This window comes from Lethenteron reissneri, chromosome 52, assembly GCF_015708825.2.
Source record: "Lethenteron reissneri isolate LAM-NWPU_2019-01 chromosome 52, ASM1570882v1, whole genome shotgun sequence".
Taxonomy (NCBI): Eukaryota; Metazoa; Chordata; class Hyperoartia; order Petromyzontiformes; family Petromyzontidae; genus Lethenteron; species Lethenteron reissneri.
The window spans coordinates 7,261,557-7,275,435 of record NC_083830.1 but is presented as its reverse complement, the minus strand read 5'-3'; the positions used below and the strand labels follow the sequence as shown (position 1 = coordinate 7,275,435).

At 49.5% G+C, this 13,879-nt stretch overlaps 1 protein-coding gene across 1 annotated transcript in view; it reads right to left on the bottom strand.

The window, feature by feature from the left end:
* INTS8 (integrator complex subunit 8) overlaps positions 1-5,647 on the bottom strand; it is a 50,669-nt gene extending 45,022 nt beyond the window's left edge. Inside the window, 3 exon segments of the mRNA XM_061573128.1 lie at positions 2-63; positions 5,241-5,391; positions 5,593-5,647. Of these exon segments, the coding sequence (XP_061429112.1) occupies positions 2-63; positions 5,241-5,337 (159 nt within the window). The 5' untranslated portion in view covers positions 5,338-5,391; positions 5,593-5,647.
* Positions 5,648-13,879: the final 8,232 nt, after the last annotated feature.

The following is a 13,879-nucleotide window of genomic DNA, read 5'->3' as shown; positions in this document are numbered from 1 at the left end:
AGTTCACCGTCGACTTGGACGCCTGCTCCAGGAACAGGCTGATGAGCACCACGCCCGACGGATCTGCCGTCGATCGCAAAGCGAAAGACGAATAGGAGGAGTTGGGGGGGGGGAGATGACAAACCATGAGCTACTCACTGCTGGATGAATGTCTCCCCCTCCCCCACCCCCACCCCCAAACGCCACCCCCAAGAAGCCACCGTCGCTCGCGATGCGACAATCCAGCACCGTTAAACGCAAGCAGTCGTCGTTGTGGCCGAAACGTCGTGAGAATTGTTTTATTATGTTTTATTTTTATTATTTTATTATTTCCATTCTACGTGACTTTACCGAAAGAACCAAGAAGATGAATCCCTGCAGTCACGAAAGCTTTAAATCGAAAGTTCAACACAGATACGTGCCAGCCTTCGTAGGTGCTACTCGCTGACAGCATTTGTGTGTGTGAGGGTGTCAGGTAACTTCTACATTGAAAAATATTGTAACCCAAACATTGTACACACGAGTAAAAAGGCACACACACACACAAAGATCCCCCATATAGGCTCCACCAGACTGATGGGGCAAGTGCTGTTAGTGAGCACCTATCAGGGCCAGCACGACATAGGAGGGGGTGGGTGGCCAGCACAGCGCTCTAACCGCTACAATAACACACGAGTATACACACACACACGAGTACACACACACAGTACACACACAGGAGTTCACACACACACACACAAGTACACACACACACACACACGAGTACACACACACACACGAGTACACACACACACGAGTACACACACACACGAGTACACACACACACGAGTACACACACACACACGAGTACACACACACACACGAGTACACACACACACACACGAGTACACACACGCGTACACACACACACGAGTACACACACACACACGAGTACACACACACACACACACGCGAGTACACACACACACACACGAGTACACACACGAGTACACACACACACACCGAGTACACACACACACACGAGTACACACACACACACAAGTACACACACACACACGAGTACACACACACGAGTACACACACACACACACGAGTACACACAACACACGAGTACACACAAACACACGAGTACACACACACACACGAGTACACACACACACACGAGTACACACACACACACGAGTACACACACGAGTACACACACACACGAACACACACACGAGTACACACACACACACACGAACACACACACGAGTACACACACACACACACGAGTACACACACACACGAGTACACACACACACACACGAGTACACACACACACACACGAGTACACACACACACACACGAGTACACACACACACACACGAGTACACACACACACACGAGTACACACACACACACACGAGTACACACACACACGAGTACACACACACACACACGAGTACACACACACACGAGTACACACACACACACACACGAGTACACACACACACACGAGTACACACACACACGAGTGTACACACACACACACGAGTACACACACACACACACGAGTACACACACACACACGAGTACACACACACACATACGAGTACACACACACGAGTACACACACACGAGTACACACACACACGAGTACACACACACACACACACGAGTACACACACACATACACACTAGTACACACACACACACGAGTACACACACACACGAGTACACACAACACACGAGTACACACACACACACGAGTACACACACACGAGTACACACACGAGTACACACACACACGAACACACACACGAGTACACACACACACACGAGTACACACACACACGAGTACACACACACACACACACACGAGTACATACACACACACGAGTACACACACACACACGAGTACACACACACACACGAGTACACACACACACGAGTACACACACACATACACACACACGAGTACACACACCCACACACGAGTACACACACACACGAGTACACACACACACACGAGTACACACACACGAGTACACACACACACATACGAGTACACACACACGAGTACACACACACACACGAGTACACACACACACGAGTACACACACCCACACACGAGTACACACACACACACGAGTACACACACACACACACGAGTACACACACACACACGAGTACACACACACACACGAGTACACACACACACACACGAGTACACACACACACACACGAGTACACACACACACACACACACGAGTACACACACACACGCGTACACACACACGAGTACAACAACAACAACAACCGCCATTCGCCACTAAGTGGCGGTGACGTCACCACGATGCTTGTGCCAGGCCAAGTGCACCTTGAGGCCACGTGAAGTGTCGAACGCCCGCTGGCAGGAGGTCACGGGGCAGACCCAGGTGCCACGGGTCGACTGACCGAGATGACCGAGATGACTGGCTGATGCACCACCTGTGCCCCCTACTGTACCAACTTGCTGTGCTTTAGCCACCCGGCGCTCCGCTCGTTGTTGTGAGCGTCGCTCCTCCGCCCTCCGTTGTTGTTGGAGGGCGACTGCTTCCAACTGCCCAGTAGCGTCCTTCACGAGCCTCCTCCACTGAGGCCGATCTTGACACCGCTGGTACCAGTCATCGGCAAGTCCACTCAGCTCCACGTCCTCCTGTACCACATCACTCCATCTCTTCTCCAGCCCGTGCCGCGCCCGTCTAGCCCCCTCGATCCGGCCGAACAAAAGCTGTTTAGGCATGCGGTGGCTGGGCATGCGGGCTACATGACCCAGCCAACGCAGCCTTGCCTGCCGGAGGAGCTCACTGATGGGACTTTGTCCAGATCTTTCGAGGATTTGTGAGCTCCTCACACAATCCAGCCTGGTTAAACCCAGGATGGATCGTAGGCAGGCCAGCCTAAATGTTTCCAACCGGCGAAGATGCTCCACTAGGGGGGTCCACGTTTCGCAAGCGTAGAGAAGGGAGGGAATGACCGTGGCCGAGAAGACCTGAAGCTTCGTGCGGAGCGACAGACCAGGTAGCTTCCACACAGCGATACGCAACCGATGAAAAGATATTGCCGCTCGACTGATTCGGAGTGAGACCTCTGCTGATAAACTGGAGCCGGTCATAAGCACACTGCCCAGGTATGGGAAACTCTCCACTCTCTCCACAACTGCCCCATCACTAATTGGGAGTTGTGGGGGTGGAGTGTCCGATGGTACAAAATACCCAGGCAGGTGCTTAGTTTTGGTGGGGCTGATGGTAAGGCCCCACCTCTTAGTGGCACGCTCCATTCTCAGCAGCAGCGTCTCCAACTCCTCTTCTGAATGAGCAGCTATTACCAAATCATCGGCATACATAACGTGGTTGACCAATAGGGAGCCATCCCTTGATCGCACCCGGGCATCGATCAGCCTCCCATTATATCTGTACCAAATGGAAATTCCCCCGGTACAGCTATTGAAGGCTTCACGAACTACGCGGTCAAAATAGATGTTAAATAATGTGGGAGCCAGAGGACATCCCTGTCGCACCCCAAGGTGTACAGGGAAAGGCTCCGACTCCCGGCCACGTAGTTTTACCCGGGCCCGCTCACCGTCATGAAGGTCCTTAATGATCGTGAGCAGAGGGTCAGGGACTCCGAAAGCACGAAGAACAACCCAGAGCCCAGTCCTACAACAACAACAACAACCGCCATTCGCCACTAAGTGGCGGTGACGTCACCACGATGCTTGTGCCAGGCCAAGTGCACCTTGAGGCCACGTGAAGTGTCGAAAGCCCGCTGGCAGGAGGTCACGGGGCAGACCCAGGTGCCACTGGTCGACTGACCGAGATGACCGAGATGACTGGCTGATGCACCACCTGTGCCCCCTACTGTGCCAACTTGCTGTGCTTTAGCCACCCGGCGCTCCGCTCGTTGTTGTGAGCGTCGCTCCTCCGCCCTCCGTTGTTGTTGGAGGGCGACTGCCTCCAACTGCCCAGTAGCGTCCTTCACGAGCCTCCTCCACTGAGGCCGATCTTGACACCGCTGGTACCAGTCATCGGCAAGTCCACTCAGCTCCACGTCCTCCTGTACCACATCACTCCATCTCTTCTCCAGCCCGTGCCGCGCCCGTCTAGCCCCCTCGATCCGGCCGAACAAAAGCTGTTTAGGCATGCGGTGGCTGGGCATGCGGGCTACATGACCCAGCCAACGCAGCCTTGCCTGCCGGAGGAGCTCACTGATGGGACTTTGCCCAGATCTTTCAAGGATTTGTGAGCTCCTCACACAATCCAGCCTGGTTAAACCCAGGATGGATCGTAGGCAGGCCAGCCTAAATGTTTCCAACCGGCGAAGATGCTCCACCAGGGGGGTCCACGTCTCGCAAGCGTAGAGAAGGGAGGGAATGACCGTGGCCGAGAAGACCTGAAGCTTCGTGCGGAGCGACAGACCAGGTAGCTTCCACACAGCGTTACGCAACCGATGAAAAGATATTGCCGCTCGACTGATTCGGAGTGAGACCTCTGCTGATAGACTGGAGCCGGTCATAAGCATACTGCCCAGGTATGGGAAACTCTCCACTCTCTCCACAACTGCCCCATCACCAATTGGGAGTTGTGGGGGTGGAGTGTCCGATGGTACAAAATACCCAGGCAGGTGCTTGGTTTTGGTGGGGCTGATGGTAAGGCCCCACCTCTTAGTGGCACGCTCCAGTCTCAGCAGCAGCGCCTCCAACTCCTCTTCTGAATGAGCAGCTATTACCAAATCATCGGCATACATAACGTGGTTGACCAATAGGGAGCCATCCCTTGATCGCACCCGGGCGTCGATCAGCCTCCCATTATATCTGTACCAAACGGAAATTCCCCCGGTACAGCTATTGAAGGCTTCACGAACTACGCGGTCAAAATAGATGTTAAATAATGTGGGAGCCAGAGGACATCCCTGTCGCACCCCAAGGTCCTACACACACTAGTACACACACACTAGTACACACACACGAGTACACACACACACGCGTACACACACACGCACACACACACACGCACACGAGCACACACACGAGTACACACACACACGAGTACACACACACACGAGTACACACACACGCACACGAGTAAACACACACACATGAGTGCACACACACACACACTAGTACACACACACACAAAGTACACACACACACACGAGTACACAGACACACGAGTACACACACACACGAGTACACACACATGTGTACTAGCACACACACACACGAGTACACTTCGTACTCGGACTGGGCTTGCTCAGGTGAAGGTCCAGCAGGTTCTCGTCGAGGAGAAACTCAAACCACGTCGTGGGAGCGGGGACGTCAGCGGCCACCCCCATTTCAGCCGCCGCCTCCAGACTCCCGGCAGGCCTAGGCCGAGACCACGGCCTTGCCTGGACGCGCGTACCGACGGAGAGAGGGGTCGGGCGGTAGGGAGCGGCTGAGCGACAGCGGCGATTGAATTCAAAACTAAAATGTCACCGTTTTACATTTAAAAAGAAAACAGTAATTTGCGAAACAATCACTAAACGCGATTAATGTTACGGGCGATTGTTAAATGTTCGTGGTTGTTGAAGGTACGGGTCTGAACTTACTTGTTATTGAAGAGTGCCGAAGAGCAGATTCAAACGCGTGGTGCAGGAATTAAATAATTAAATCGGAGGGGGGTGTGTGGAATCGATTCTCGATTCTTTGTGGGATTACAACAACATCGATACATTAACAACAATAATATGACCTGAAACATCGCCTGTTATTATAAATGTATCACCCTCCCCCCTTTTTAAAGCGCTGCTAATGCAGTCGCAGCAGCAGCAACGCCAAATCAATCTGTTCTGTTAATATGACACGAATCCGGCAGTTACAAATGTAATCGATTATTCAGTAGTAATCGTACGCCGTCGAGGAATCGATTCCAACGATAGCGACACTGCTGATGAGACACGAAAAGTCGAAACCGTTGATAAGGGGCCGTCCATAAATGACGTCACGCGAATTTGGACGATTTTTGACCCCCCCCCCCCTCTCGTCACAAGGCGTCACAAAAAGTCAGACCCCCCTCATATATGACATCACAATGCTCTGCCCCCCCCCCCTCCCAAAAAAATAAGACAGGCTTCAAATCGCTTTAAACTATTGTCATTGTAGTGCGTATTTAATGTGGCGCTGCACTCTGATGTTGCAGGAGGAAACATTTATTAAAATTATATTTAATTAAGTAGAACCTGTTGTCTATCTATATATATAAAATCGCAAATCTGTCTGTCTGTCCGTCTGGCTGTGTGTCGCCGGACCATACGCAGTTTCATTGGACGGCGGTTGCCCCTGGCAACGGGTAGCGACGCATTCGCTGCGGGGTGGACGCCATTTTTAATTCCCGTTAAAAATATGCGCACGCATTAACACGCGACTCTGAGGTAAATTCTTCAAAGTTTCACGTCCTCTTCACTCCCCCCCCCCCCACCCCAATGTGTGCAATTACTATTATAGGGTCGGTAGATAATAAAATTATAGCGATTACACAGTATTATTGTAGCGCGGGGGGGGGGGGGGGTAACGGCCCCAGTATCCAGCCTCAGCCGGGTGGGCAATCTAGGCGAGGCCGGAGGCTCTGCACGGTAGTGGCCGAACGTCGTGAGAATTGTTTATTATGTTTTATTTTTATTATTTTATTACTTCCCTTCTACGTGACTTTACCGAAAAAACCAAGAAGATATTGTCATTGTAGTGCGTATTTAATGTGGCGCTGCACTCTGATGTTGTAGGAGGAAACATTTATTTAAAAGTCTATTTAATGAAGTAGAACGTGTTGCCTATATTTATTTAAAGTTGCGCATTTTGATGTGACGTCACATTCTCACCCCCCCCCCCCCCCCCCATCGTCACACATCGTCACAAATGTCTGACCCCCCCCTAGGTGCATGACGTCATTTATGGACGGCCCCTTATCCCAGTAGCAAAAGTAGCAAATGCTACGGGTCCCGCACTTTCAAGGGCCCCGCGCTAAATGCTGTCAAGCTATCAATTCCGGTTCAGTGATTCTGCACTTGCTCTATTACTATAGTACTACACTGCCTTCAACTTTTACGAACGACTGGGTGTTTAAGGTTAGCGATTTGTCGTATTATCTGGCTGTATGGCAAATGAAAAAATACAATTTCCTTACTATACAAGTAAAAAAATTGTGTTTTAATATTTACGTTTTTATTTTATTTTGGGCCTCTTTATAACATATGCTACAGGCCCCGCACTAGCTTAATCCGGCACTGGTTATAACACTGGTCAACGCACTTTTTCTGGCATGAGGTATTCCAACGGTTTGAAGGTTATTTTGGGGTGCTGATTCCAAATCTGGCATCAGTTTTTGTCTTGTCACATCAGGTTTTTGAGATATCAAATATTGCATTTTCAATAAAAACTGCAGAAGAAAAATCTTAAATAAATGTGGATATCTACATAAAGTGATATTATAAACACACTATCCTAAAAATACAGCACCATATTTTAACACTAAAGCAGTCACTGACTCGCAACAACTTGCAATCATAAGTGACGGAGTTAATTTCGGGTAAAATCAATGAAAATGGGGTATGCCGACAGCAAAAAAATGAGATGTGATAGAGCAAATCTGAGATCAGATTTGGAATCGGCACCCTGAAATTAGTCTAAAACAGCTGCAAAAGTCCAGGCCAGAATTTTTTTTTTTTGTTGACCAGTGTAATTAGAGGGCGTTCAACCTGGTGAATGTTGCTGGGCCAACATCGTTGACCCTCCCCCGTCGAACGCACGTTCGGCAGACGCGTCGCTCGGTTGCCAGAGTCACGTGACCACTGGGCAAGCGACCTTGAAGAGAGGGAGGCCCGTATCGAGGGCCAATTGTGACGTCACCACGTCGATATTTCGGTCACGTGACCACTGGGCAAGCGACCTTGAATAGAGGGAGTCGCGTATCGAGGGCCAATTGTGACGTCAGCAACGTCGATATTTCAGTCACGTGACCACTGAAGGGAGTGAGGACCGTATCGAGGGCCTATTGGGACGTCACCACGTCGATATGACAGGGTCCGTTGGCGTCACTGTGTGCTAGGAGTCTCGTCAAAAGAAGTTCAACATACTCTTTGATTCTTTCGGTAAAGTCACGTCGGTATAAAACAAAATGAATCATTAAATGTGTTTGTAAGAGAGTCTTGTCTCAATTATCGAGTTCAGATCGGAGTAACCTTATTCTCTCCGAGATTAGATATGGCTAGCTTTAAATAAAATCTGTTTAGAGTTCGGTGAGGACACAGCAGCAGATGTGAGTGTGAAAGCGATGGGTATTACCTTGTTATCGCGGCATCTCTTGAGGAAGGCCAGCGTCTCGAGAAGCTGTGACTTCTTGTCTCGTTGTTATTTCAGCATCAGTAATATCATCGTCATCAACAACCATGGTCTATCTACTGGTGGATGAAGGCCTCCCTCCCCGAGTCGTGGCCATCTCTCACGATCCTGCGATGCGTTTAGCACCGGCACATGAGCTGATTCACTCACCGCCCAGCAACCACGGAACGTTGAGCCCAACGTGAATCCAACCACATGCCAACGTTGATCCAACCACATGCCAACGTTGATCCAACGTGAATCCAACCACATGCCAACGTTGGGGCAACGTTAATCCAACCACATGCCAACGTTGATCCAACCACATGCCAACGTTGATCCAACGTGAATCCAACCACATGCCAACGTTGATACAACCACATGCCAAGGTTGATCCAATCACATGCCAAGGTTAATCCAACGTTAATCCAACCACATGCCAACGTTGAGGCAACATTGATTCAACCACATGCCAACGTTGATCCAACGTTGATTCAACCACATGCCATGGTTGGGGCAACGTTGATTCAACCACATGCCAACGTTGAGCCCAACGTGAATCCAACCACATGCCAACGTTGATCCAACGTTAATCCAACCACATGCAAACGTTGATCCAACGTTAATCCAACCACATGCCAACGTTGATCCAACGTTAATCCAACCACATGCAAACGTTGATCCAACGTTAATCCAACCACATGCCAACGTTGATCCAACGTTAATCCAACCACATGCAAACGTTGATCTAACGTTCATCCAACCACATGCAAACGTTGATCCAACGTTCATCCAACCACATGCCAACGTTGATCCAACGTTAATCCAACCACATGCAAACGTTGATCCAACGTTAATCCAACCACATGCCAACGTTGATCCAACCACATGCCAACGTTGATCCAACGTTAATCCAACCACATGTCTGTGCACGCCACATGCTATACAGTGCTGTACACGGGCCTTTCACGATCCAGCCATGATTTAATCGCTCCATCTCCGCGCGGGTGACGTGATCCCAGACGCGTTCCATTCCCCTGGCTGCCAATCCGTCACTACTCTTGACCCTCGGCTACCGTCCTGACCAAGCCCCTCGACCGTGACTTTTCTTGGGGGGCCGTCCATAAATGACGTCACGCGATTTTGGACGATTTTTTACCCGCCCCCCCTCCCCACTTTGTCACACGGCGTCACAAAAAGTCAAACCCCCCCCCTCAAATATGACGTCACAAAGCTCTGCCCCCCCAAAAAGAAAACATGCTTCATATCGCTTTAAACTATTGCAATTGTAGTGCGTATTTAATGTGGCGCTGCACTCTGATGTTGTAGGAGAAAACATTTATTAAAATTATTTAATTAAGTCGAACGTGTTGTTTATATTTATTTAAAGTTGCGCATTTTGATGTGACGTCACATTTCTCAACCCCCCTCTCGTCACACATCGTCACAAATGTCTGATCCCCCCCCCAGGTGCGTGACGTCATTTATGGACGGTCCCTTGGGGTGGCGCGGTGGTGAGATGTTATCTCCCTCGCCTGGTATGCATGAGGTCGTGGGTTCCATCCCGACCCTGACGATGCCCGCTGTATATGTGAAGTTTGCGGTGTCTCTGTCTCTCTCTCCCCGTGGTCGCGTGGATTTGACTCCGGGTCCTCCGGTTGCTCCCTCCACATGTAGAATCGACGCGCGTTCAGAGTTGTTTGGTTGCCATACATTTCCACGTGATAAGCCACTTCGTTGTGCTATCATTTGTGATTGCCAGGTCGCTTCTTGTAAAGAGCTTTATAGCTCAGTGGCACCTTACCTGGTACAAAAAACACATTCCTCCTGCGGAGGGAGCTGGTAGGAACGTTGGGTTGCTCGGTCAATGGCCAGGGTCAACGGCGGCGTGGTGTATTCCGCAAATATGCCCGACTGTGAGGGCGGGCACAAGCCGGCGTGAGTAGGTTAAACGTTGAGTTTTATAAGGGCACCACGGGGTGACCAGCCCCTCCCCACCCAGCCCCACCCCTCCCACCCCCCACCCAGCCCCTCCCCGCCCTCCCCTCCCCACCCAGCCGCTGCCTCCCCACCCAGCCCCTCCTTCCGCGAAGGACGGACGGACACAATAATCCCCTGTGGGCTGGTGGAACCAGGAGGTTCCTACCAGTGAAAAAACATTACGTAGTTTAGTTTTAACAGTTTAATTGATGACGTCACGACTCAGCGAGGGTGTTCTCGAATCCACACGCTCCGATTTGTGTCTCTCTCTCTCAGTGGAATTCACGGCGTGCATCTACCCATGCTTTAATCGTCATCATCATGGTCTATCGACTGCTGCATGGAGATCAGTATGATGATGTAATTAATCTGCGTGCGGTTTCTCTTCCACGTGCTCCTTTTTCTATTTCAATAAAATTCCGAGCATGCGTCCTCTACCCATGCTCCTTTGCGCACTTCCATTTGATTTCGTGATTTATTTTTCGATTTAAAGCTTTCGTGACTGCAGAGATTCATCTTCTTGGTTCTTTCGGTAAAGTCACGTAGAAGGGAAATAATAAAAGAATAAAATAAAACGAACATTCGACTTACGTACTTTCGTGATTTACGTTTTAAATCCACGAAATACAGGGACTCCTCTGCTTACGAACATTGGACTTACGTACTTTCATGATTTATCTTTTAAATCCACGAAATACAGGGACTCCTCTGCTTACGAACATTGGACTTACGTACTTTCATGATTTATCTTTTAAATCCACGAAATACAGGGACTCCTCTGCTTACGAACATTGGACTTACGTACTTTCATGATTTATCTTTTAAATCCACGAAATACAGGGACTCCTCTGCTTACGAACATTGGACTTACGTACTTTCATGATTTATCTTTTAAATCCACGAAATACAGGGACTCCTCTGCTTACGAACATTCGACTTACGTACTTTCATGATTTATCTTTTAAATCCACGAAATACAGGGACTCCTCTGCTTACGAACATTCGACTTACGTACTTTCATGATTTATCTTTTAAATCCACGAAATACAGGGACTCCTCTGCTTACGAACATTCGACTTACGTACTTTCATGATTTATCTTTTAAATCCACGAAATACAGGGACTCCTCTGCTTACGAACATTCGACTTACGTACTTTCATGATTTATCTTTTAAATCCACGAAATACAGGGACTCCTCTGCTTACGAACATTGGACTTACGTACTTTCATGATTTATCTTTTAAATCCACGAAATACAGGGACTCCTCTGCTTACGAACATTCGACTTACGTACTTTCATGATTTATCTTTTAAATCCACGAAATACAGGGACTCCTCTGCTTACGAACATTGGACTTACGTACTTTCATGATTTATCTTTTAAATCCACGAAATACAGGGACTCCTCTGCTTACGAACATTCGACTTACGTACTTTCATGATTTATCTTTTAAATCCACGAAATACAGGGACTCCTCTGCTTACGAACATTCGACTTACGTACTTTCATGATTTATCTTTTAAATCCACGAAATACAGGGACTCCTCTGCTTACGAACATTCGACTTACGTACTTTCATGATTTATCTTTTAAATCCACGAAATACAGGGACTCCTCTGCTTACGAACATTCGACTTACGTACTTTCGGACCGAGAGTCGTAAGTTCAACCGCCGCGCAATAGATGGCGATGGTGGCATCTGCATCTGCGGAACGTGAAGACGCCAGTGGCATCTACATCTACAGGAGATTATACAACTTTTAAGCCATTCGCCGTGTTTAGTGCGCAAGCCGTGCAACGCATTTGGAATCTACAGGAGTAAAGTTACTGAACAAATGTACTTACGAACAGACCTCTGGAACTCGTTCGTAAGTAGAGGTGTACATGTAGCAGATTTAATATCCTTATATATGTCGAATGTTCCTTAAAACTAAACATTCTATTTTAGTTCGCATTGTGAGTTTACTTTTTATGATCAAGTTTAGTTTTCCAAAATCACTCCTACCCTGCTGCCCAGTAACATTTGGAACGGTGGGGGGCCGACGTTAGGGCAACGTTGACTCCCAACGTTGGGTCAACGTTGAACCCCAAACGGTGCCAACCACTTGGCCATAACGTTGGCCCAACGTCTGGACATCTTACTGGGTATAACCTTGCTGCGTGTGATGTTCCAGTAGCGAACACATAACAGAGACAAAGATCCCCCTCGTATAACCTGTAACAGGCTGTTGGGGCAAGTGCTGTTAGCGAGCGCGTATGAAGGCCGGCACGGCACACGAGGGGGTGGGTGACCAGCACCACGCCCGGCCGCCTTTGTCTCCCCTAGTGGTGATGCTCACACATCGCACCAGGTACTCATTTGAGGCTGAGTCAGCCTAAGAAAAAGCCCAGGACCGGTTCAGACAATCGTCAAACCGGTGTTTGGCCGTCAGCGGGAATCGAACTCGGGTCGCCGGGTTCGTAGTGCAGCGTAGCGCTAACCACTGCACCACCGCTTCCCAACAACCGCCATTCGCCACTAAGTGGCGGTGACGTCACCACGACGCTTGTGCCAGGCCAAGTGCACCTTGAGGCCACGTGAAGTGTCGAACGCCCGCTGGCAGGAGGTCACGGGGCAGACCCAGGTGCCACGGGTCGACTGACCGAGATGACCGAGATGACTGGCTGATGCACCACCTGTGCCCCCTACTGTGCCAACTTGCTGTGCTTTTTCCACCCGGCGCTCCGCTCGTTGTTGTGAGCGTCGCTCATCCGCTCCCCACACACACACAGACACACAACTCCACGCACACGCACAACGCGGGGAAATAGTCTAGAGATGCAAAATTTGACATTTATTGAAATATGTCACAGTATATTACACAGAATAATAATACAATAATGATTATAATTATAACCGTGCAGAGAACGCATGAACCTTAAAAGTCATATACATTATCCATCGGTTGAGTGTTTTAATACTGTACGGTAATGCGTCGTTGGATGTACTGGATCAATTAATGTGAAAATACGTCCATTGAGACAGCGACGGTCTGGGGAAGGAGCCTTCATCTAGCAGTGGATTGACCATGATTGTTGCTGATGATGACGCTGCACATAGCATACACACACGCATCACATCGCGTACGACAGCCCGGTTTTTTAAATATCGAATCCACTGTTGGATGACGGTGCCAGCTCCTGGCCGTGGGAGGCACATCGACCATACTTCCCCACGCCGGTCCATCAGTGCGCGTTTGGCGAAGTCCACAACCCCTCGGTATTCGCGTGCAAGCGTGTTCACGCCGTCTGTTGTTGTGCGTCGTCCAGGAGCTCATCTCCTGCTCGGCTCGTGCGAGCTCCGTCCAAATTGACGACAGCACTTCGATTAATCAATTGAACTAATCGATTAATTGGGGGGGGGCGGCGGGGGGTGCATATGAACCCACGAAGCGCATCACAACATTCCGCCAATCGCAACGCAACACGAGTTCGCTACACGTGCGCTATTCGATGCATTACATAGTGAATACTCGATATTTATCGATTTTGGTGGGGGGGG